General features: G+C 38.3%; 1 protein-coding gene across 50 annotated transcripts in view; it reads left to right on the top strand.

Annotated features, from left to right (window-relative positions):
- Ccdc7a (coiled-coil domain containing 7A) overlaps nucleotides 1–26,445 on the top strand; it is a 410,765-nt gene that overhangs the window by 215,605 nt on the left and 168,715 nt on the right. For 29 of the 50 annotated variants that reach the window (XM_063278219.1, XM_063278211.1, XM_063278233.1 and 26 more), the window contains 7 exons: nucleotides 2,690–2,806; nucleotides 5,321–5,437; nucleotides 7,946–8,044; nucleotides 9,580–9,678; nucleotides 18,694–18,810; nucleotides 21,338–21,436; nucleotides 23,973–24,071. In XM_063278219.1, coding sequence (XP_063134289.1) covers nucleotides 2,690–2,806; nucleotides 5,321–5,437; nucleotides 7,946–8,044; nucleotides 9,580–9,678; nucleotides 18,694–18,810; nucleotides 21,338–21,436; nucleotides 23,973–24,071 — 747 coding nt within the window. The remainder of the gene's footprint in view (nucleotides 1–2,689; nucleotides 2,807–5,320; nucleotides 5,438–7,945; nucleotides 8,045–9,579; nucleotides 9,679–18,693; nucleotides 18,811–21,337; nucleotides 21,437–23,972; nucleotides 24,072–26,445) is intronic. The other 21 variants (XM_063278250.1, XM_063278228.1, NM_001395239.1 and 18 more) reach the window with 12 other exon arrangements.

The following is a 26,445-nucleotide window of genomic DNA, read 5'->3' as shown; positions in this document are numbered from 1 at the left end:
GGCCATTTTACCAAAAGCGATCTACAGATTCAATGCAATCCCCATCAAAATACCAATCCAATTCTTCAAAGAGTTAGACAGAACAATTTGCAAATTCATCTGGAATAACAAAAAACCCAGGATAGCTAAAACTATCCTCAACAATAAAAGGACTTCAGGGGGAATCACTATCCCTGAACTCAAGCAGTATTACAGAGCAATAGTGATAAAAACTGCATGGTATTGGTACAGAGACAGACAGATAGAAAAATGGGATAGAATTGAAGACCCAGAAATGAACCCACACACCTATGGTCACTTGATTTTTGACAAAGGAGCCAAAACCATCCAATGGAAAAAAGATAGCATTTTCAGCAAATGGTGCTGGTTCAACTGGAGGGCAACATGTAGAAGAATGCAGATCGATCCATGCTTATCACCCTGTACAAAGCTTAAGTCCAAGTGGATCAAGGACCTCCACATCAAACCAGATGCACTCAAACTAATAGAAGAAAAACGAGGGAAACATCTGGAACACATGGGCACTGGAAAAAATTTCCTGAACAAAACACCAATGGCTTATGCTCTAAGATCAAGAATCGACAAATGGGATCTCATAAAACTGCAAAGCTTCTGTAAGGCAAAGGACACTGTGGTTAGGACAAAACGACAACCAACAGATTGGGAAAAGATCTTTACCAATCCTACAACAGATATAGGCCTTATATCCAAAATATACAAAGAACTCAAGAAGTTAGACTGCAGGGAGACAAATAACCCTATTAAAAAATGGGGTTCAGAGCTAAACAAACAATTCACAGCTGAGGAATGCCGTATGGCTGAGAAACACCTAAAGAAATGTTCAACATCTTTAGGCATAAGGGAAATGCAAATCAAAACAACCCTGAGATTTCACCTCACACAAGTGTGAATGGCTAAGATCAAAAACTCAGGTGACAGCAGATGCTGGCGAGGATGCGCAGAAAGAGGAACACTCCTCCATTGTTGGTGGGATTGCAGACTGGTACAACCATTCTGGAAATCAGTCTGCAGGTTCCTCAAAAAATTGGACATTGAACTGCCTGAGGATCCAGCTATACCTCTCTTGGGCATATACCCAAAAGATGCCCCAATATATAAAAAAGACACGTGCTCCCCTATGTTCATCGCAGCCTTATTTATAATATCCAGAAGATGGAAAAACCCAGATGCCCTTCAACAGAGGAATGAATAGAGAAAATGTGGTCTATCTATACAATGGAATATTACTCACCTATCAAAAACAATGACTTTATGAAACTCGTGGGCAAATGGTTGGAACTGGAAAATATCGTCCTGAGTGAAGTAACCCAATCACAGAAAGGCATACATGGTATGCACTCATTGGTAAGTGGCTATTAGCCCAAATGCTTGAATTACCCTAAATGCCTAGAACAAATGCAACTCAAGACGGATGATCAAAATGTGAATGCTTCACTCCTTCTTTAAAAGGGGAACAAGAATACCCTTGGAAGGAAGAGAGAGGAAAAGATTAAAACAGAGACTGAAGGAACACCCATTCAGAGCCTGACCCACATGTGGCCCATGCATATACAGCCACCCAATTAGACAAGATGGATGAAGCAAAGAAGTGCTGACCGACAGGAGCCAGATGTAGATCGCTCCTGAGAGACACAGCCAGAATACAGCAAATACAGAGGCGAATGCCAGCAGCAAACCACTGAACTGAGAATAGGACCCCCGTTGAAGGAATCAGAGAAAGAACTGGAAGAGCTTGAAGGGGCTCGAGACCCCATATGTACAACAATGCCAAGCAACCAGAGCTTCCAGGGACTAAGCCACTACCTAAAGACTATACATGGACTGACCCTGGACTCTGACCCCATAGGTAGCAATGAATATCCTAGTAAGAGCACCAGTGGAAGGGGAAGCCCTGGGTCCTGCTATGACTGAACCCCCAGTGAACTAGACTATGCGGGGAGGGTGGCAATGGGGGGAGGTTTGGGAGGGGAACACCCATAAAGAAGGGTAGGTGGGAGGGGGATGTTTGCCCATAAACCGGGAAAGGGAATAACACTCGAAATGAATATAAGAAATACTTAAGTTAATAATAATAAAAAAAAAGAAATCAGAAACTGAGTATAGATCTCAATATTTTTGTCCTCATTTTACCATGACTGTGGATAATCCCACAGTATCTCTACAAAGAATGAGCTCATCATGCTCCTCAGTCCATAGGCCATTGAGCAACACCATAATGGTATCCAATAAAAAAGTTGAGAGTGTCAGATATGCCTCCATCTTCATGCAGTGTACCTGCCATGCTTCTGAAAAAAGGTGTCACTGTTACGCCCTGAATAAACAAGGCTACTTCATTATGGCAGAGGAAATATTCATGTTTCTATAGTCTCTATAAATGAATGGTGAAATGAGGTGGAGGGTCTTGTGTTTATTACTATTTTTTAAGTAATGAACATAAAGTGCAATGGTATAGGAAACTTATCAGAAATTTGAATTTATACATTTTACACAGGTAATTTTGGAGACAAAGTTTGATATATCCTAGGCTGCCCTTTCCATGATGGCCTTGCCACCCCTTGTAACCCCCTCCTTAATACAGGGATTCTAGTCCTGTGCTACACACAAATTTTCAAATGTTTTTTAAATATTTTGAACTAAATATACCTAATTCATGCACTTACTTTTTTAGGTGCTGGTGAAGCAGGTAGCCCTGCACGTCAGGTTTCATTCTCAAAAACCGACACAGAAAGAACGAAGCAAATAACTTCTAACAGAGAAAGAAGTGTTGGTAAGAATAATATTCCAGGTAACTTTGGTCTATATTAGGTTCTTCAGCTGTTCTTTTATTTTGTTTCATAAATCTGCATTTAAGAATATAGTTACCAAATCTTACTCCTGCACTAAGAGGCTATTTCCCCACTATAAGAAAGAATTAATATTAGAACTCTATAGCTTAGGGTGGCCTTGAACTTGAATTACTTCAAAGCAGAAGTTTTGGCTCTAGGATTATTTAATAACTACTAAAATATGTTAATACGTCAGTCCCAAAAGCAGATAGTTTCCCACACTAGTGTCTTTCAGTGTTTCAGTGTATCTATATAGTTTTGTGGTAGCTCCAAAGTCTGTGCCCATAGTACAATTTGACCAAGGTGACTCCTTTGTGGAGGCAACAGAAGCAGAACTTGAATACATCATACCTTATAGCTCTTCTAAGGGTACATACACACACACACACACACAAACACACACACACACACACACACACGCACACACACACTTCCCACAGCTTTTAGAGCCCGTGGTTTCATTGACCTTTCATGTGGTGGTCCTCTGGAGGCCATCGGTTCTAGTCACAAATATAGATAATATTGTGATAATCAAGTGAAGTACAAATGAGGAGACAATGAGCCTAAGGAGTTACATAGGAAGACTTGTTAAGACCTCTTGGTCTCCTCCTATTTATGGCATCTAGTATAAAAAACCTCTAAGATAACATTAACAAATCGTTGTTTATGAACGTTCTGGTATCAAGGAAATGAGTGTAGATGTATGAATAATCCCATCTGCAATTTACCTCTTTTATGTTTTGAGTCATTAGAATTAGAAACTTAGCAAAGTCCTCTAGACTCTAGGATCTAGGGTATTATGCTTTATATATTAGAGGCATGATTTTGACTTGGTCTCTAGAAGTGTTTATTTAATTAGTCTACTTGGGAAAAATAATATAAGTGGGAAAAATAGATTATTTAGTCCTAAGGTAGCATCCTTGCTAGGGTGATATCATGACATCAGTATGGTAGAAGACTGATCGTTCCTCTCAAATAGAACATTTAGCAGTTCTACCATAGAGCTGTCCCTGATGGGGGAGCCTTTCAACAACTCGGTGGAAGAATAGTAGTGGTGACAACTAATTATTTCACATAAAGATAAAGCAATCATGTACATGAATGTGGAAAAAAGTATGAAAAAAGGACACTGGAAATATCAGTTTTCTATATCAGTGTCCCTCTACTTGTAAGACAGTCACAGTGTTTTTGACAGAACACAATGTCATGGATCACAGGTTCCAAGGGTTGTACAACATTGAACCATGTGATCTTCGCAAGCCCAAAACCTCTGTGTGCTCAAATAATACTTCCATTGACAATATTTGTTTCATTAATGCAAGTCATGACAACAGCTTTATTTTTCTCCCTCTGAAGTTGTTTTGGGTAACAATATAAAGGAAAAACTGGATGTTTCTATAGTGCAAGCCTACCTTAAAATGAAAACTTACCTAAACCTATCTTTTTTGGACATCAGGCTGAGTGTAAGTTGGAGCTTGAAGTGAAAGTATTTCAATACCTCTGCCAGTAATTAGGGCCAGACAATCTCGTGGAACCCTTACCTAGATCAACCAGGAATGCGGTCCATTTACCATCCTTAAGTCACTGTGTGTCCTCTATCAAAGTGCTGTCTTAATGGTAACTGTTTTTCCATTCTGTGCCCAACTGGATGAGGCTATTATTGTCTACCAGCTAGCAAATGTTTAGAGAGAATTTACTCTAGCTAGGTAAGCACCTGCAAAATCCCTCAGAATGTAAATTCATGTAAAGTCTCCATGTAACTCAAATGGAAATGCCAAAAATTAGTATGTCCTACATTATCATGTGCACATAGACATGCATGTAAACAATAACATAATCAGTAAAGTAAGTTTAGCTAGGTAACCAATGAAGGTGGCTAGAACAATATTAGAAATCAGAATCTGAGTATAGATCTCAATATTTTTGTTCTCATTTTACCATGACCGTGGATAATCCCACAGTATCTCTACAAAGAATGGGCTCATCATGGTCCTCAGTACATAGAACATTGGGCAACACCAAAATGTTGCCCAACAAAGAAGTTGAGTGTCTCAGATATTCCTCCATCTTCATGCAGTGTACCTGCTATTGTTCTGAAGAAAGTTGTCACTGTTACACCCTGAATCAACAAGGCTACTTCATTATGGCAGAGGAAATATTCATGTTTCTATAGTCTCTATAAATGAATGGTGAAATGAGGTGGAGAGAATTGTGTTTATTATTATTTTTTTAAGTAATGAACATAAAGTGCATTGGTATAGGAAACATCAGAAATTTGAATTCATACATTTACACAGGTAATTTTGGAGACAAAGTTTGATATATCCTAGGCTTCCCTTTCCATGATGGCCTTGCCACCCCTTGTAACCCCCTCCTTAATACTGGGATTCTAGTCCTGTGCTACACACAAATTTTCAAATATTTTTTAAATATTTTGAATTAAATATACCTAATTCATTCACTCCCCTTTTTAGGTGCTGATGAAGCAGGTAGCCCTGCACGTCAGGTTTCATTCTCAAAAACCGACACAGAAAGAACGAAGCAATTAACTTCTAACAGAGAAAGAAGTGTTGGTAAGGATAATATTCCAGGTAACTTTGGTCTATATTAGGTTCTTCAGGTGGTCTTTTATTTTGTTTCATAAATCTGCATTTAAGAATATAGTTACCAAAACTTACTCCCTCACTAAGAGGCTATTTCCCCCCTATAAGAAAGAATTAATACTAGAACTCTATAGCTTAGGGTGGCATTGAACTTGAATTACTTCCAAGCAGAAGTTTTGGCTCTAGGATTATTTAATAACTACTAAAATATGTTAATACTTCACTCCCAAAAGTAGATAGTTTCCCACACTAATATCTTTCAGTGTTTCAGTGTATGTATATAATTGTGTGGTAGCTCCAAAGTTTGTGCCCATAGTATAATTTGACCAAGGTGACTCCTTTATGGAGGCAACAGAATCAGAACTTGAATACATCTTACCTTATAGCTCTTCTACAGGTACATACACACACACACACACACACAAACACACACACACACACACACACACTTCCCACAGCTTTTAGAGCCCGTGGTTTCATTGACCTTTCATGTGGTGGTCCTCTGGAGGGCATCGGTTCTAGTCACAAATATAGATACTATTGTGATAAGCAAGTGAAGTACACATGAAGAGACAAAGAGCCTAAGGGGTTATATAGGAAGCCTTTGTTAACACCTCTTGGTCTCCTCCTATTTATGGCATCTAGTATAAAAAACCTCTCACATAACATTAGCAAGTCCTTGTTAATTAACATTCTGGTATCATGGAAATGAGTATAGATGTATGAACAATCCCATCTGCAATTTACCTCTTTTAGGTTTTGAGTCATTAGAATTAGAAACTTAGCAATTTCCTCTAGACTCTAGGATCTAGGGTATTATGCTTTATATATCAGAGCCATGGCTTTGACCTGATTTCTAGAAGTGTTTATTTAATCTGTCTATTTGGGAAAAGTAACATAAGTGGGAAAAATAGATTATTTAGTCCTAAGGTAGCATCCTTGCTAGGGTGATGTCATGACATCAATATGGTAGAAGACTGATCATTCATCTCAAATATAACATTTAGCAGTTCTACCTTAGAGCTGTCACTGATGGGGGAGACTTGCAAAAACTCTGTGGAAGAATACTAGTAGTGACAACAAATTATTCCACGTAAATTTTAAGCGATCATGTATATGAATGTGGAAAAAAGTATGAAAAAAGGACACTGGAAATATCAATTTTCTATATTAGTGTCCCTCTACTTGTAAGACAGTCACAGTATTTATGACAGAACACAATGTCATGGATCACAGGTTCCAAGGGTTGTACAAGATTAAACCATGTGATCTAGGCAAGACAAAAACTCTGTGTGCACAAATAATACTTACATTGACAATATTTGTTTCATTAATGCAAGTCATGACAACAGCTTAATTTTACTCTCTCTGAAGTTGTTTGGGTAAAAAATATAATGTGTAAACTGGATGTTTCTGTAGTACAAGCCTACCTGAAAATGAAAATTTACATAAACCTACCTTTTGTGGACATCAGGCTGAGTGTAAGGCGGAGCTTGAATTGAAAGTATTTCAGTATCTCTGCAAGTATTAGGGCCAGAGAATCTCATGGAACCCTTACCTAGATCATCCAGTAATGGGGTCCAATTACCATCCGTACGTCACTGTGTGTCCTCTGATCAAAGTGCTGTCTTAATGGTAACTGTTTTTCCATTCTTTGTGCAATTAGATGAGGATATTATTGTCTAGCAGCTAGCACAGGTTTAGAGAGAATTTACTCTAGCTAGGTAAGCACCTGCAAAATTCCTCAAAACATAAATTCCTGTAAAGTCTCCATGTAACTCAAATGGAAATGCCACAAATTAGTATGTCCTCCGTAATCATATGCACATAGACATGCACATAAACAATAACAATAATCAGTAAAGTCAATTTAGCTAGGTAACCAATGAAGGGGGCTGAAACAAAATTAGAAATCAGAATCTGAGTATAGATCTCAATATTTTTGTTCTCACTTTACCATGACCGTGGATAATCCCACAGTATCTCTGCAAAGAATCGTCTCATCATGGTCCTCAGTCCATAGTCCATTCGGAAACACCAAAATGGTACCCAACAAAGAAGTTGAGAGTGTCAGATATGCCTCCATCTTCATGCAGTGTACCTGCCATGCTTCTGAAATAAGTTGTCACTGTTTCACCCTGAATCATCAAGGCTACTTCATTATGGCAGAGGAAATATTCATGTTTCTATAGTCTCTATAAATGAATGGTGAAATGAGGTGGAGAGTCTTGTGTTATTTAGTATTTTTTGATGTAATGAACCTAAAGTGCAATGGTATAGGAAACTTATCAGAAATTTGCATTTATACATTTTACACAGCTAATTTTGGAGATAAAGTTTGATATATCCTAGGCTGGCCTCTCCATGATGGCCTCACAACCCCTCGTAACCACCTCCTTAATATTGGGATTCTAGTCGTGTGCCACACACAAATTTTCAAATATTTTTTAAATATTTTGAATTAAATATACCTAATTCATGCACTTACTTTTTTAGGTGCTGATGAAGCAGGTAGCCCTGCACGTCAGGTTTCATTCTCAAAAACCGACACAGAAAGAACGAAGCAATTATCTTCTAACAGAGAAAGAAGTGTTGGTAAGGATAATATTCCAGGTAACTTTGGTCTGTATTAGGTTCTTCAGGTGGTCTTTTATTTTGTTTCATAAATCTTCATTTAAGAATATAGTTACCAAAACTTACTCCTGCACTAAGAGGCTATTTCCCCACTATAAGAAAGAATTAATACTAGAACTCTATAGCTTAGGGTGGCATTGAACTTGAATTACTTCCAAGCAGAAGTTTTGGCTCTAGGATTATTTAATAACTACTAAAATATGTTAATACTTCACTCCCAAAAGTAGATAGTTTCCCACACTAATATCTTTCAGTGTTTCAGTGTATGTATATAGTGGTGTGGTAGCTCCAAAGTCTGTGCCCATAGTATATTTTGACCAATGTGACTGCTTTGTGGAGGCAACAGAAACAGAACTTGACTACATTTTACCTTATAGCTCTTCTACAGGTACATACACACACACACACACACACACACACACACACACACACACACACACACACTTCCCACAGCTTTTAGAGCCCGTGGTTTCATTGACCTTTCATGTGGTGGTCCTCTGGAGGGCATCGGTTCTAGTCACAAATATAGATACTATTGTGAGAAGCAAGTGAAGTTCACATGAGGAGACAAAGAGCCTAAGGGGTTATATAGGAAGCCTTGTTAAGACCTCTTGGTCTCCTCCTATTTATGGCATCTAGTATAAAAAAACCTCTCAGATAACATTAACAAGTCAGTGTTAAAGAACGTTCTGGTATCATGGAAATGAGTAAAGATGTATGAACAATCCCATCTGCAATTTACCTCTTTCATGTTTTGAGTCATTAGAATTAGAAACTTAGCAATTTCCTCTAGACTCTAGGATCTAGGGTATTATGCTTTATATATCAATGCCATGGCTTTGACTTGGTTTCTAGAAGAGTTTATTTAATCTGTCTATTTGGGAAAAGTAACTTAAGTGGGAAAATTAGATTATTTTGTCCAAAGGTACCATCCTTGCTAGGGTGATGTCATGACATCAATATGGTAGAAGACTGATCGTTCCTCTCAAATATAACATTTAGCAGTTCTACCATAGAGCTGTCACTGATGGGGGAGATTTGCAACAACTTTGTGGAAGAATGCTAGTAGTAACAACAAAGTCCCATCTTCATGCAGTGTACCTGCCATGCTTCTGAAGAAAGTTGTCACTGTTTCACCCTGAACCAACAAGACTACTTTATTATGGCAGAGGAAATATTCATGTTTCTATAGTCTCTATAAATGAATGGTGAAATGAGGTGGAGAGTCTTGTGTTATTTAGTATTTTTTGACGTAATGAACCTAAAGTGCAATGGTATAGGAAACTTATCAGAAATTTAAATTTATACATTTTACACAGGTAATTTTGGAGACAAAGTTTGATATATCCTAGGCTGGCCTCTCCATGATGGCCTTGCAACCCCTTGTAACCACCTTCTTAATATTGGGATTCTAGTCGTGTGCCACACACAAATTTTCAAATATTTTTTAAATATTTTGAATTAAATATACCTAATTCATGCACTTCCTTTTTTAGGTGCTGATGAAGCAGGTAGCCCTGCACGTCAGGTTTCATTCTCAAAAACCGACACAGAAAGAACGAAGCAATTAACTTCTAACAGAGAAAGAAGTGTTGGTAAGGATAATATTCCAGGTAACTTTGGTCTATATTAGGTTCTTCAGGTGGTCTTTTATTTTGTTTCATAAATCTGCATTTCAGGATATAGTTACCAAAACTTACTCCTGCACTAAGGGGCTATTTCCCCACTATAAGAAAGAATTAATACTAGAACTCTATAGCTTAGGATGGCCTTGAACTTGAATTGCTTCCAAGCAGAAGTTTTGGCTCTAGGATTATTTAATAACTACTAAAATATGTTAATACTTCAGTCCCAAAAGCAGAAAGTTTCCCACACTAGAGTCTTGCAGTGTTTCAGTGTATCTATATAGTTTTGTGGTAGCTCCAAAGTCTGTGCCCATAGTACAATTTGACCAAGGTGACGCCTTTGTGGAGGCAACAGAAGCAGAACTTGAAAACACATCTTACCTTATAGCTCTCCTAAAAGTACACACACACACACACACACACACACACACACACACACACACAAACACACAAACACACACATCCCAAAGCATTTAGAGCACGTGGTTTGATTGACCTTTCAGGTGGTGGCCCTCTGGAGGCCATCAGTTCTAGTCACAAATATAGATACTATTGTGATAAGCAAGTGAAGTACAAATGAGGAGACAAAAGCATACGGGTTTATCTAGGAAGCCTTGTTAAGACCTCTAGGTCTCCTCTTTTTGGCATCTAGTATAAAAAACCTCTCAGATAACATTAACAAGTCATTGTTAAAGAACATTCTGGTATCAAGGAAATGAGTGCAGATGTATGAATAATCCCATCTGCAATTTACCTATTTTAAATTTTGAGTCATTAGAATTAGAAACTTAGCAATTTCCTCAAGACTCTAGAGTCTAGTGTATTATGCATTATATACCAGAGCCATGGGTCTGACTTGGTTTCTAGAAGTGTTTATTTAATCTGTCTATACTGGGAAAAGTATCATAGGTGGGAAAAAGAGAATATTTAGTCTGAAGGTAGCATCATTGCTAGGGTGATGTCATGACATCAATATGGTAGAAGAATGATCATTCGTCTCAAATAGAACATTTTGCAGTTCTACCATAGAGTTGTCACTGATGGGGGAGCCTTTCAACAACTCTGTGGAAGAATAGTAGTGGTGACAACAACTCACTCCACATAAATTTAAAGCGATCATGCACATGAATGTGGAAAAAAGGATGAAAAGAGGACACTGGAAATATCAATTCTGTATATTCGTGTCCCTCCACTTATAAGACAGTCACAGTGTTTATGACAGAACACAGTGTCATGGATCACAGGTTCCCAAGGTTGTACAACATTGAACCATGTGATCTTGGCAAGGACAAAAACTCTCTGTGCACAAATAATACTTACATTGACAATATTTTTTCATTAATGCAAGTCATCACAACAGCTTAATTTTTCTCTCTCTGAAGTTGTTTGGGTAACAAATATAATGGATAAACTGGATGTTTCTGTAATACAAGTCTACCTTAAAATGAAAATTTACATAAACCTACCTTTTGTGGACATCAGGCTGAGTGTAAGGTGGAGCTTGAATTGAAAGTATTTCAGGAGGTGGGCACTCCTGAGGCTGCAGAGCGGAAGAGACCACCAACTCTGCTCACCCCTGCCCACATCCCTGGCCCAAGAGGAAACTGTATAAGGCCTCTGGGCTCCCGTGGGGGAGGGCCCAGGAGAGGCAGGACACCTGCCTGAGACACCGCCAGAACCTGAAAGAAACAGACCGGATAAACAGTTCTCTGCACCCAAATCCCGTGGGAGGGAGAGCTAAACCTTCAGAGAGGCAGACAAGCCTGGGAAACCAGAAGAGACTGCTCCCTGCACACACATCTCGGACGCCAGAGGAAAAAGCCAAAGACCATCTGGAACCCTGGTGCACTGAAGCTCCCAGAAGGGGCGGCACAGGTCTTCCTGGTTGCTGCCGCTGCAGAGAGACCCTGGGCAGCACCCCACGATCGAACTTGAGCCTCAGGACCACAGGTAAGACCAAATTTTCTGCTGCAAGAAAGCTGCCTGGTGAACTCAAGACACAGGCCCACAGGAACAGCTGAAGACCTGTAGAGAGGAAAAACTACACGCCCGAAAGCAGAACACTCTATCCCCATAACTGACTGAAAGAGAGGAAAACAGGTCTACAGCACTCCTGACACACAGGCTTATAGGACAGTCTAGCCACTGTCAGAAATAGCAGAACAAAGTAACACTAGAGATAATCTGATGGCGAGAGGCAAGCGCAGGAACCCAAGCAACAGAAACCAAGACTACATGCAATCATCGGAGCCCAATTCTCCCACCAAAACAAACATGGAATATCCAAACACACCAGAAAAGCAAGATCTAGTTTCGAAATCATATTTGATCATGATGCTGGAGGACTTCAAGAAAGACATGAACACACTTAGGGAAACACAGGAAAACATTAATAAACAAGAAGCCTACAGAGAGGAATCGCAAAAATCCCTGAAAGAATTCCAGGAAAACACAATCAAACAGTTGAAGGAATTAAAAATGGAAATAGAAGCAATCAAGAAAGAACACATGGAAACAACCCTGGATATAGAAAACCAAAAGAAGAGACAAGGAGCTGTAGATACAAGCTTCACCAACAGAATACAAGAGATGGAAGAGAGAATCTCAGGAGCAGAAGATTCCATAGAAATCATTGACTCAACTGTCAAAGATAATGTAAAGCGGAAAAAGCTACTGGTCCAAAACATACAGGAAATCCAGGACTCAATGAGAAGGTCAAACCTAAGAATAATAGGTATAGAAGAGAGTGAAGACTCCCAGCTCAAAGGACCAGTAAATATCTTCAACAAAATCATAGAAGAAAACTTCCCTAACCTAAAAAAAGAGATACCCATAGACATACAAGAAGCCTACAGAACTCCAAATAGATTGGACCAGAAAAGAAACACCTCCCGTCACATAATTGTCAAAACACCAAACGCACAAAATAAAGAAAGAATATTAAAAGCAGTAAGGGAAAAAGGTCAAGTAACATATAAAGGGAGACTTATCAGAATCACACCAGACTTCTCGCCAGAAACTATGAAGGCCAGAAGATCCTGGACTGATGTCATACAGAACCTAAGAGAACACAAATGCCAGCCCAGGTTACTGTATCCAGCAAAACTCTCAATTAACATAGATGGAGAAACCAAGATATTCCATGACAAAACCAAATTTACACAATATCTTTCTACAAATCCTGCACTACAAAGGATAATAAATGGTAAAGCCCAACATAAGGAGGCAAGCTATACCCTAGAAGAAGCAAGAAACCAATCGTCTTGGCAACAAATCAAAGAGAATGAAAGCACACAAACATAACCTCACATCCAAATATGAATATAAAGGGAAACAATAATCACTATTCCTTAATATCTCTCAATATCAATGGCCTCAACTCCCCAATAAAAAGACATAGATCAACAAACTGGATACGCAACGAGGACCCTGCATTCTGCTGCCTACAGGAAACACACCTCAGAGACAAAGACAGACACTACCTCAGAGTGAAAGGCTGGAAAACAATTTTCCAAGCAAATGGTCAGAAGAAGCAAGCTGGAGTAGCCATTCTAATATCAAATAAAATCAATTTACAACTAAAAGTCATCAAAAAAGATAAGGAAGGACACTTCATATTCATCAAAGGAAAAATCCACCAAGATGAACTCTCAATCCTAAATATCTATGCCCCAAATACAAGGGCACCTACATACGTAAAAGAAACCTTACTAAAGCTCAAAACACACATTGCACCTCACACAATAATAGTGGGAGATTTCAACACCCCACTCTCATCAATGGACAGATCATGGTCACAGAAATTAAACAGTGATGTCGACAGACTAAGAGAAGTCATGAGCCAAATGGACTTAACGGATATTTATAGAACATTCTATCCTAAAGCAAAAGGATATACCTTCTTCTCAGCTCCTCATGGTACTTTCTCCAAAATTGACCATATAATTGGTCAAAAAACGGGCCTCAACAGGTACAGAAAGATAGAAATAATCCCATGCGTGCTATCGGACCACCACGGCCTAAAACTGGTCTTCAATAACAATAAGGGAAGAATGCCCACATATACGTGGAAATTGAACAATGCTCTACTCAATGATAACCTGGTCAAGGAAGAAATAAAGAAAGAAATTAAAAACTTTTTAGAATTTAATGAAAATGAAGATACAACATACTGAAACTTATGGGACACAATGAAAGCTGTGCTAAGAGGAAAACTTATAGTGCTGAGTGCCTGCAGAAAGAAACAGGAAAGAGCATATGTCAGCAGCTTGACAGCACACCTAAAAGCTCTAGAACAAAAAGAAGCAAATACACCTAGGAGGAGTAGAAGGCAGGAAACAATCAAACTCAGAGCTGAAATCAACCAAGTAGAAACAAAAAGGACCATAGAAAGAATCAACAGAACCAAAAGTTGGTTCTTTGAGAAAATCAACAAGATAGATAAACCCTTAGCCAGACTAACGAGAGGACACAGAGAGTGCGTCCAAATTAACAAAATCAGAAATGAAAAGGGAGACATAACTACAGATTCAGAGGAAATTCAAAAAATCATCAGATCTTACTATAAAAACCTATATTCAACAAAATTTGAAAATCTTCAGGAAAAGGACAATTTCCTAGACAGATACCAGGTATCGAAGTTAAATCAGGAACAGATAAACCAGTTAAACAACCCCATAACTCCTAAGGAAATAGAAGCAGTCATTAAAGGTCTCCCAACCAAAAAGAGCCCAGGTCCAGACGGGTTTAGTGCAGAATTCTATCAAACCTTCATAGAAGAACTCATACCAATATTATCCAAACTATTCCACAAAATTGAAACAGATGGAGCCCTACCGAATTCCTTCTACGAAGCCACAATAACTCTTATACCTAAACCACACAAAGACACAACAAAGAAAGAGAACTTCAGACCAATTTCCCTTATGAATATCGACGCAAAAATACTCAATAAAATTCTGGCAAACCGAATTCCAGAGCACATCAAAACAATCATCCAACATGATCAAGTAGGCTTCATCCCAGGCATGCAGGGATGGTTTAATATACGGAAAACCATCAACGTGATCCATTATATAAACAAACTGAAAGAACAGAACCACATGATCATTTCATTAGATGCTGAGAAAGCATTTGACAAAATTCAACACCACTTCATGATATAAGTCCTGGAAAGAATAGGAATTCAAGGCCCATACCTAAACATAGTAAAAGCCATATACAGCAAACCAGTTGCTAACATTAAACTAAATGGAGAGAAACTTGAAGCAATCCGACTAAAATCAGGGACTAGACAAGGCTGCCCACTCTCTCCCTACTTATTCAATATAGTTCTTGAAGTTCTAGCCAGAGCAATCAGACAACAAAAGGAGATCAAAGGTATACAGATCGGAAAAGAAGAGGTCAAAATATCACTATTTGCAGATGACATGATAGTATATTTAAGTGATCCCAAAAGTTCCACCAGAGAACTACTAAAGCTGATAAACAACTTAGGCAAAGTGGCTGGGTATAAAATTAACTCAAATAAATCAGTTGCCTTCCTCTATACAAAAGAGAAACAAGCCGAGAAAGAAATTAGGGAAACGACACCCTTCATAATAGACCCAAATAATATAAAGTACCTCGGTGTGACTTTAACCAAGCAAGTAAAAGATCTGTACAATAAGAACTTCAAGACACTGAGGAAACAAATTGAAGAAGACCTCAGAAGATGGAAAGATCTCCCATGCTCATGGATTGGCAGGATTAATATAGTAAAAATGGCCATTTTACCAAAAGCAATCTACAGATTCAATGCAATCCCCATCAAAATACCAATCCAATTCTTCAAAGTGTTAAACAGAACAAGTTGCAAATTCATCTGGAATAACAAAAAACCCAGGATAGCTAAAGCTATCCTCAACAATAAAAGGACTTCAGGGGGAATCACTATCCCTGAACTCAAGCAGTATTACAGAGCAGTAGTGATAAAAACTGCATGGTATTGGTACAGAGACAGACAGATAGACCAATGGAATAGAATTGAAGACCCAGAAATGAACCCACACACCTATGGTCACTTGATTTTTGACAAAGGAGCCAAAACCATCCAATGGAAAAAAGATAGCATTTTCAGCAAATGGTGCTGGTTCAACTGGAGGGCAACATGTAGAAGAATGCAGATCGATCCATGCTTATCACCCTGTACAAAGCTTAAGTCCAAGTGGATCAAGGACCTCCACATCAAACCAGACACACTCAAACTAATAGAAAAAACTAGGGAAGCATCTGGAACACATGGGCACTGGAAAAAATTTCCTGAACAAAACACCAATGGCTTATGCTCTAAGATCAAGAATCGACAAATGGGATCTCATAAAACTGCAAAGCTTCTGTAAGGCAAAGGACACTGTGGTTAGGACAAAACGGCAACCAACAGATTGGGAAAAGATCTTTACCAATCCTACAACAGATAGAGGCCTTATATCCAAAATATACAAAGAACTCAAGAAGTTAGACCGCAGGGAAACAAATAACCCTATTAAAAAATGAGGTTCAGAGCTAAACAAAGAATTCACAGCTGAGGAATGCCGAATGGCTGAGAAACACCTAAAGAAATGTTCAAAATCTTTAGTCATAAGGGAAATGCAAATCAAAACAACCGTGAGATTTCACCTCACACCAGTGCGATTGGCTAAGATCAAAAACTCAGGTGACAGCAGATGCTGGCGAGGATGTGGAGAAAGAGGAACACTCCTCCATTGTTGGTGGGATTGCAGACTGGTAAAACCATTCTGGAAATCAGTCTGGAGGTTCCTCAGAAAATTGGACATTGAACTGCCTGAGGATCCAGCTATACCTCTCTTGGGCATAAACCCAAAAGATGTCTCAACATATAAAAGAGACACGTGCTCCACTATGTTCATCGCAGCCTTATTTATAATAGCCAGAAAATGGAAAGAACCCAGATGCCCTTCAACAGAGGAATGGATACAGAAAATGTGGTACATCTACACAATGGAATATTACTCAGCTATCAAAAACAACGAGTTTATGAAATTCGTAGGCAAATGGTTGGAACTGGAAAATATCATCCTGAGTGAGCTAACCCAATCACAGAAAGACATACATGGTATGCACTCATTGATAAGTGGCTATTAGCCCAAATGCTTGAATTACCCTAGATCCCTAGAACAAACGAAACTCAAGACGGATGATCAAAATGTGAATGCTTCACTCCTTCTTTAAATGAGGAAAAAGAATACCCTTGGCAGGGAAGGGAGAGGCAAAGATTAAAACAGAGACTGAAGGAACACCCATTCAGAGCCTGCCCCACATGTGGCCCATACATATACAGCCACCCAATTAGACAAGATGGATGAAGCAAAGAAGTGCAGACCGACAGGAGCCGAATGTAGATCGCTCCTGAGAGACACAGCCAGAATACAGCAAATACAGAGGCGAATGCCAGCAGCAAACCACTGAACTGAGAATAGGTCCCCTATTGAAGGAATCAGAGAAAGAACTGGAAGAGCTTGAAGGGGCTCGAGACCCCAAAAGTACAACAATGCCAAGCAACCAGAGCTTCCAGGGACTAAGCCACTACCTAAAGACTATACATGGACTGACCCTGGACTCTGACCCCATAGGTAGCAATGAATATCCTAGTAAGAGCACCAGTGGAAGGGGAAGCCCTGGGTCCTGCTAAGACTGAACCCCCAGTGAACTAGACTGTGGGGGGGAGGGCGGCAATGGGGGGAGGGTTGGGATGGGAACACCCATAAGGAAGGGGAGGGGGGAGGGGGATATTTGCCCGGAAATCGGGAAAGGGAATAACACTCGAAATGTATATAAGAAATACTCAAGTTAATAAAAAAAAAAGAAAATGTAAACTGCTGTTGATGTTTAAAATATACAGATATTAATATGTATATGAAAAATGACATTATTCATATTTAACAAAATGTAAAGCTAATTATTTTAATAAAATACATGTGATTTAAAAAAAAAAGAAAGTATTTCAGTATCTCTGCCAGTAATTAGGGCCAGAGAATCTCGTGGAACCCTTACCTAGATCATCCAGGAATGGGGTCCATTTACCATCCGTAGATCACTGTGTGTCCTCTGATCAAAGTGCTGTCTTCATGGTAACTGTTTTTCCATTATGTGCAATTAGATGAGGATATTATTGTATACCAGCTAGCAAATGTTTAGAGAGAATTTACTCTAGCTAGGTAAGCACCTGCAAAATTCCTCAGAACGTAAATTCCTGTAAAGTGTCCATGTAACTCAAATGGAAATGCCACAAATTAGTATGTCCTCCGTAATCATATGCACATAGACATGCACATAAACAATAACAATAATCAGTAAAGTCAGTTTAGCTAGGTAACCAATGAAGGGGGCTGAAACAAAATTAGAAATCAGAATCTGAGTATAGTTCTCAATATTTTTGTTCTCACTTTACCATGACCGTGGATAATCCCACAGTATCTCTGCAAAGAATGGTCTCATCATGGTCCTCAGACCATAGGCCATTCGGCAACACCAAAATCGTATCCAACAAAGAAGTTGAGAGTGTCAGATATGCCTCCATCTTCATGCAGTGTACCTGCCATGGTTCTGAAGAAAGTTGTCACTGTTTCACCCTGAATCAACAAGGCTACTTCATTATGGCAGAGGAAATATTCATGTTTCTATAGTCTCTATAAATGAATGGTGAAATGAGGTGGAGAGTCTTGTGTTTATTATCATTTTTGAAGTAATGAACCTAAAGTGTAATGGTATAGGAAACTTATCAGAAATTTGAATTTATACATTTACACAGGTAATTTTGGAGACAAAGTTTGATATATCCTAGGCTGGCTTTCCATGATGGCCTTGCAACCCCTTGTAACCACCTCCTTAATTTTGGGATTCTAGTCATGTGCCACACACAAGTTTTCAAATATTTTTTAAATATTTTGAATTGAATATACCTAATTCATGCACTTCCTTTTTTAGGTGCTGATGAAGCAGGTAGCCCTGCACGTCAGGTTTCATTCTCAAAAACCGACACAGAAAGAACGAAGCAATTAACTTCTAAACGAGAAAGAAGTGTTGGTAAGGATAACATTCCAGGTAACTTTGGTCTATATTAGGTTCTTCAGGTGGTGTTTTATTTTGTTTCATAAATCTGCATTTCAGAATATAGTTACCAAATCTTACTCCTGCACTAAGAGGCTATTTCCACACTATAAGAAAGAATTAATACGAGAACTCTATAGCTTAGGGTGTCATTGAACTTGAATTACTTCCAAGCAGAAGTTTTGGCTCTAGGATTATTTAATAACTACTAAAATATGTTAACACTTCACTCCCAAAAGCAGAGAGTTTCCCACACTAGTATCTTTCAGTGTTTCAGTGTATATATATAGTTTTCTGGAAGCTCCAAAGTATGTGCCCAATATAATTTGACCAAGGTGACTCCTTTGTGAAGGCAACAGAAGCAGAACTTGAATACATTTTAACTTATAGCTCTTCTACAGGTACACAAACACACACACACACACACACACACACACAAACACACACACACACACACACACACACACACACACACACTTCCCACAGCTTTTAGAGCCAGTGGTTTCATTGATCTTTCATGTGGTTGTCATCTGAAGACCATCCGTTCTAGTCACAAATATAGATACTATTGTGATAAGCAAGTGAAGTTCACATGAGGAGACAAAGAGCCTAAGGGGTTATATAGGATGCCTTGTTAAGACCTCTTGGTCTCCTCCTATTTATGGCATCTAGTATAAAAAACCTCTCAGATAACATTAACAAGTCGGTGTTAAAGAACGTTCTGGTATCATGGAAATGAGTAAAGATGTATGAACAATCCCATCTGCAATTTACCTCTTTTAGGTTTTGAGTCATTAGAATTAGAAACTTAGCAATTTCCTCTAGACTCTAGGATCTAGGGTATTATGCTTTATATATCAGTGCCATGGCTTTGACTTGGTTTCTAGAAGAGTTTATTTAATCTGTCTATTTGGGAAAAGTATCATAGGTGGGAATAATAGAATATTTAGTCCTAAGGTAGCATCCTTGCTAGGGTGATGTCATGACATCAATATGGTAGAAGACTGATTGTTCCTCTCAAATAGAACATTTAGCAGTTCTACCATAGAGCTGTCCCTGATGGGGGAGATTTGCAACAACTCACTGGAAGAATGCTAGTAGTGACAACAACTCACTCCACGAAAATTTAAAGCGATCATGTACGTGAAGGTGGAAAAAAAGTATGAAAAAAGGACACTGGAAATATCAATTTTCTATATTAGTGTACCTCTACTTGTAAGACAGTCACAGTATTTATGACAGAACACAATGTCATGGATCACAGGTTCCAAAATTGTACAACATTGAACCATGTGATCTTGGCAAGGCCAAAAACTCTGTGTGCACAAATAATACTTACACTGACAATATTGGTTTCATTAATGCAAGTCATGACAACAGCTTAATTTTTCTCTCTCTGAAGTTGTTTGGGTAACAAATATAATGGATAAACTGGATGTTTCTGTAGTACAAGTCTACCTTAAAATGAAACTTACAGAAACCTACCTTTTGTGGACATCAGGCTGAGTGTAAGGTGGAGCTTGAATTGAAAGTATTTCAGTATCTCTGCCAGTAATTAGGGCCAGAGTATCTCGTGGAACCCTTACCTAGATCATGAAGGAATGGGGTCCAATTACCATCCGTAGGTCACTGTGTCCTCTGATCAAAGTGCTGTCTTAATGGTTACTGTTTTTCCATTCTTTTTGCAATTAGATGAGAATATTATTGTCTAGCAGCTAGCACAGGTTTAGAGAGAATTTACTCTAGCTAGGTAAGCACCTGAAAAATTCTCAGGACGTAAATTCTTGTAAAGTCTCCATGTAACTCAAATGGAAATGCCACAAATTAATATGTCCTCCGTAATCATATGCACATAGACATGCACATAAACAATAACAATAATCAGTAAAGTCAGTTTAGCTAGGTAACCAATGAAGGGGGCTGAAACAAAATTAGAAATCAGAATCTGAGTATAGATCTCAATATTTTTGTTCTCACTTTACCATGACCGTGGATAATCCCATAGTATCTCTGCAAAGAATCGTCTCATCATGCTCCTCAGTCCATAGGCCATTGGCCAACACCAAAATGGTATCCAACAAAGAAGTTGAGAGTGTCAGATATGCCTCCATTATCATGCAGTGTACCTGCCATGGTTCTGAAGAAAGTTGTTACTGTTTCACCCTGAATCAACAAGGCTACTTCATTATGGCAGAGGAAATATTCATGTTTCTATTGTCTCTATAAATGAATGGTGAAATGAGGTAGAGAGAATTCGGTTTATTATTATTTTTTTAAGTAATGAACCTAAAGTTCAATGGTATAGGAAACTTATCAGAAATTTGAATTTACACATTTTAAACAGATAATTTTGGAGACAAAGTTTGATATATCCTAGGCTGGCCTCTCCATGATGGCCTTGCAACCCCTTGTAACCACCTCCTTAATATTGGGATTTTAGTTGTGTGCCACACACAAATTTTCAAATATGTTTTAAATATTTTGAATTAAATATACCTAATTCATGCACTTCCTTTTTTAGGTGCTGATGAAGCAGGTAGCCCTGCACGTCAGGTTTCATTCTCAAAAACCGACATAGAAAGAACGAAGCAATTAACTTCTAACAGAGAAAGAAGTGTTGGTAAGGATAATATTCCAGGTAACTTTGGTCTATATTAGGTTCTTCAGGTGGTCTTTTATTTTGTTTCATAAATCTGAATTTCAGAATATAGTTACCAAAACTTACTCCTGCACTAAGAGGCTATTTCCCCACTATAAGAAAGAATTAATACTAAAACTCTATAGCTTAGGGTGGCGTTGAACTTGAATTACTTCAAAGCAGAAGTTTTGGCTCTAGGATTATTTAATAACTACTAAAATATGTTAATACTTCAGTCCCAAAAGCAGATAGTTTCCCACACTAGTGTCTTGCAGTGTTTCAGTGTATCTATATAATTTTGTGGTAGCTCCAAAGTCTGTACCCATAGTACAATTTGACCAAGGTGACTCCTTTGTGGAGCCAACAGAAGCAGAACTTGAAAACACATCTTACCTTATAGCTCTTCTACAGGTACATACACACACACACACACACACACACACACACACACACACACACACAAACACACAAAACACACGTCCCACAGCTTTTAGAGCACGAGGTTTGATTGACCTTTCAGGTGGTGGCCTTCTAGAGGCCATTGGTTCTAGTCACAAATATAGATACTATTGTGAAAAGCAAGTGAAGTACAAATGAGGAGACAAAGAGCATAAGGGTTATCTAGGAAGCCTTGTTAAGACCTCTAGGTCTCCTCTTTTTATGGCATCTAGGATAAAAAACCTTTCACATAACATTAACAAGTCAGTGTTAAAAAATGTTCTGGTATCAAGGATAGGAGAGCAGATGTATGAATAATCCCATCTACAATTTACCTCTTTTATGTATTGAGTCATTAGAATTAGAAACTTGGCAATTTCCTCAAGACTCTAGAGTCTAGTGTATTATGCTTTATATACCAGAGCCATGGGTTTGACTTGGTTTCTAGAAGTGTTTATTTAATCTGTCTATACTAGGAAAAGTATCATAGGTGGGAAAAAGAGAATATTTAGTCTTAAGGTAGCATCCTTGCTAGGGTGATGTCATGACATCAATATGGTAGAAGACTGATCGTTCCTCTCAAATAGAACATTTAGCCTTTCTACCATAGAGCTGTCACTGATGGGGGAGCCTTTCAACAACTCTGTGGCAGAATAGTAGTGGTGACAACAACTCACTCCCCGTAAATTTAAAGCGATCATGTACATGAATGTGGAAAAATATATGAAAAGAGGACACTGGAACTATCAATTCTGTATATTTGTGTCCCTCTCCTTGTAAGACAGTCACAGATTTTATTACAGAACACAATGTCATGGATCACAGGTTCCCAGGGTTGTACAACATTGAACCATGTGATCTTGGCAAGGCCAAAAACTCTGTGTGCACAAATAATACTTACATTGACAATATTTGTTTCATTAATGCAAGTCATGACCACAGCTTAATTTTTCTCTCTCTGAAGTTGTTTGGGTAACTAATATAATGGGTAAACTGGATGTTTCTGTAGTACAAGCCTACCTTAAAATGAAAACTTACATAAACCTATCTTTTGTGGAAATCAAGCTGAGTATAAGGTGGAGCTTGAATTGAAAGTATTTCAATATCTCTGCCAGTAATGAGGGCCAGAGAATCTCGTGGAACCCCTACCTAGATCATCTAGGAATGGGGTCCATTTACCATCCGTAAGTCATTGTGTGTCCTCTGATCAAAGTGCTGTCTTAATGGTAACTGATTTTCCATTATGTGCAATTAGATGAGGATATTATTGTCTATCATCTAGCACAGGTTTAGAGAGAATTTAATCTAGCTATGTAAGCACCTGCAAAATTCCTCAGAACGTAAATTCCTGTAAAGTCTCCATGTAACTCAAATGGAAATGCCACAAATTAGTATGTCCTCCGTAGTCATATGCACATAGACATGCACATAAACAATAACAATAATCAGTGAAGTCAGTTTAGCTAGGTAACCAATGAAGGAGGCTGAAACAAAATTAGAAATCAGAATCTGAGTATAGATCTCAACATTTTTGTTCTCACTTTATCATGACCGTGGATAATCCCACAGTATCTCTGCAAAGAATGGTCTCATCATGCTCCTCAGTCCATAGGCCATTCGGCAACACCAAAATGGTACCCAACAAAGAAGTTGAGAGGGTCACATAAGCCTCCATCTTCATGCAGTGTACCTGCCATGCTTCTGAAATAAGTTGTTACTGTTTCACCCTGAATCAACAAGGCTACTTCATTATGGTAGAAGAAATATTCATGTTTTTATAGTATCTATAAATGAACGGTGAAATGAGGTGCAGTCTTGTGTTTATTATTATTTTTTGAAGTAATGAACCTAAAGCGTAATGGTATAGGAAACTTATCAGAAATTTGAATTTATACATTTACACAGGTAATTTTGGTGACAAAGTTTGATATATCCTAGGCTGGCTTTCCATGATGGCCTTGCAACCCCTTGTAACAACCTCCTTAATATTGGGATTCTAGTCGTGTGCCACACACAAATTTTCAAATATTTTTAAATATTTTGAATTAAATATACCTAATTCATGCACTTACTTCTTCAGGTGCTGATGAAGAAGGTAGCCCTGCTCATCAGGTTTCTTTCTCAAAAACCGACACAGAAAGAACGAACCAATTAACTTCTAACAGAGATAGAAGTGTTGGTAAGGATAATATTCTAGGAAACGTTGATCTATATTAGGTTCTTCAGGTGTTCTTTTATTTTGTTTCATAAATCTGCATTTAAGAATATAGTTACCAAAACTTACTCCTGCACGAAGAGGCTATTTCCCCACTATAAGAAAGATTTAATACTAGAACTCTATAGCTTAGGCTGGCCTTGAACTTGAATTACTTCCAAGCAGAAGATTTGGCTCTAGGATTATTTAATAACTACTAAAATATTTTAATACTTCAGTCCCAAAAGCAGAGAGTTTCCCACACTAGTGTCTTTCAGTGTTTCAGCGTATCTATATAGTTTTGTGGTAGCTCCAAAGACTGTGCCCATAGTACAATTTGACCAAGTTGCCTCTTTGTGGAGGCAACAGAAGCAGAACTTGAAAACACATCTTACCTTATAGCTGTTCTACAGGTACATACACACACACACACACACACACACACACACACACACACACACACACACACACACACACTTCCTACAGCTTTTAGAGCACGTGGTTTGATTGACCTTTCAGGTGGTGGTACTCTGGAGGCCATCAGTTCTAGTCACAAATATAGATACTATAGTGATAAGCAAGTGAAGTACAAATGAGGAGACAAAGAGCATAAGGGGTTATCTAGGAAGCCTTGTTAAGACCTCTAGGACTCCTCTTTTTATGGCATCTAGTATAAAAAACCTCTCAGATAACATTAACAAGTCGGTGTTAAAGAACGTTATGGTATCAAGGATATGAATGCAGATGTATGAATAATCCCATTTGCAATTTACCTCTTTTATGTTTTGAGTCATTAGAATTAGAAACTTGGCAATTTCCTCAACTCTAGAGTCTAGTGTATTATGCTTTATATACCAGAGCCATGGGTTTGACTTGGTTTCTAGAAGTGTTTATTTAATCTGTCTATACTGGGAAAAGTATCATAGGTGGGAAAAAGAGAATATTGAGTCTTAAGGTAGCATCCTTCCTAGGGTGATGTCATGACATCAATATGGTAGAAGACAGATCGTTCGTCTCAAATAGAACATTTAGCCTTTCTACCATAGAGCTGTCACTGATGGGGGAGCCTTTCAACAACTCTGTGGAAGAATAGTAGTGGTTACAACAACTCACTCCACATAAATTTGAAGCGATCATGTACATGAATGTGGAAAAAAGTATGAAAAAAGGACACTGGAAATATCAATTCTGTATATTAGTCTCCCTCTAATTGTAAGACAGTCACAGTGTTTATGGCAGAACACAATGTCATGGATCACAGGTTCCCAGGGTTGTACAAGATTGAACCATGTGATCTTGGCAAGGCCCAAAACTCTGTGTGCACAAATAATACTTACCTTGACAATATTTGTTTCATTAATGCAAGTCATGACAACAGCTTAATTTTTCTCTCTCTGAAGTTGTTTGGTTAACAAATATAATGTATAAACTGGATGTTTCTGTAGTACAAGCCGAACTTAAAATGAAAACTTACATAAACCTCTCTTTTGTGGACAGCAGGCTGAGTGTAAGGTGGAGCTTGAATTGAAAGTATTTCAGTATGTCTGCCAGTAATTAGGGCCAGAGAATCTCCTGAAACCCTTACCTAGATCATCCAGGAATGGGGTCCATTTACCATTCGTAGATCACTGTGTGTCCTCTATTCAAAGTGCTGTCTTCATGGTAACTGATTTTCCATCATGTGCAATTAGATGAGGATATTACTGCCTAGCAGCAAGCACAGGTTTAGAGAGAATTTAATCTAGCTAGGTTAGCACCTGCAAAATTCCTCAGAACGTAAATTCCTCGACAGTCTCCATGTAAATCAAATGGAAATGCCACAAATCATATGCACATAGACATGCACATAAACAATAACAATAATCAGTAAAGTCAGTTTAGCTAGGTAGTCAATGAAGGGGGCTGAAACAAAATTAGAAATCAGAATCTGAGTATAGATCTCAATATTTTTGTTCTCACTTTATCATGACCGTGGATAATCCCACAGTATCTCTGCAAAGAATGGTCTCATCATGCTCCTCAGTCCTTAGGCCATTCGGAAACACCAAAATGGTATCCAACAAAGAAGTTGAGAGTGTCAGATATGCCTACATCTTCATGCAGTGTACCTGCCATGCTTCTGAAGAAAGTTGTCACTGTTTCACCCTGAATCAACAAGGCTACTTCATTATGGCACAGGAAATATTCATGTTTCTATTGTCTCCATAAATGAATGGTTAAATGAGTTGCAGAGTCTTGTGTTTATTATTATTTTTTGAAGTAATGAACCTAAAGTGTAATGGTATAGGAAACTTATCAGAAATTTGAATTTATATATTTACACAGGTAATTTTGGAGACAAAGTTTGATATATCCTAGG

This window comes from Rattus norvegicus, chromosome 19 (assembly GCF_036323735.1).
Source record: "Rattus norvegicus strain BN/NHsdMcwi chromosome 19, GRCr8, whole genome shotgun sequence".
Taxonomy (NCBI): Eukaryota; Metazoa; Chordata; class Mammalia; order Rodentia; family Muridae; genus Rattus; species Rattus norvegicus.
The sequence above is the reverse complement of the archived record's forward strand: the minus strand, read 5'-3'. Positions and strand labels throughout refer to the sequence as shown.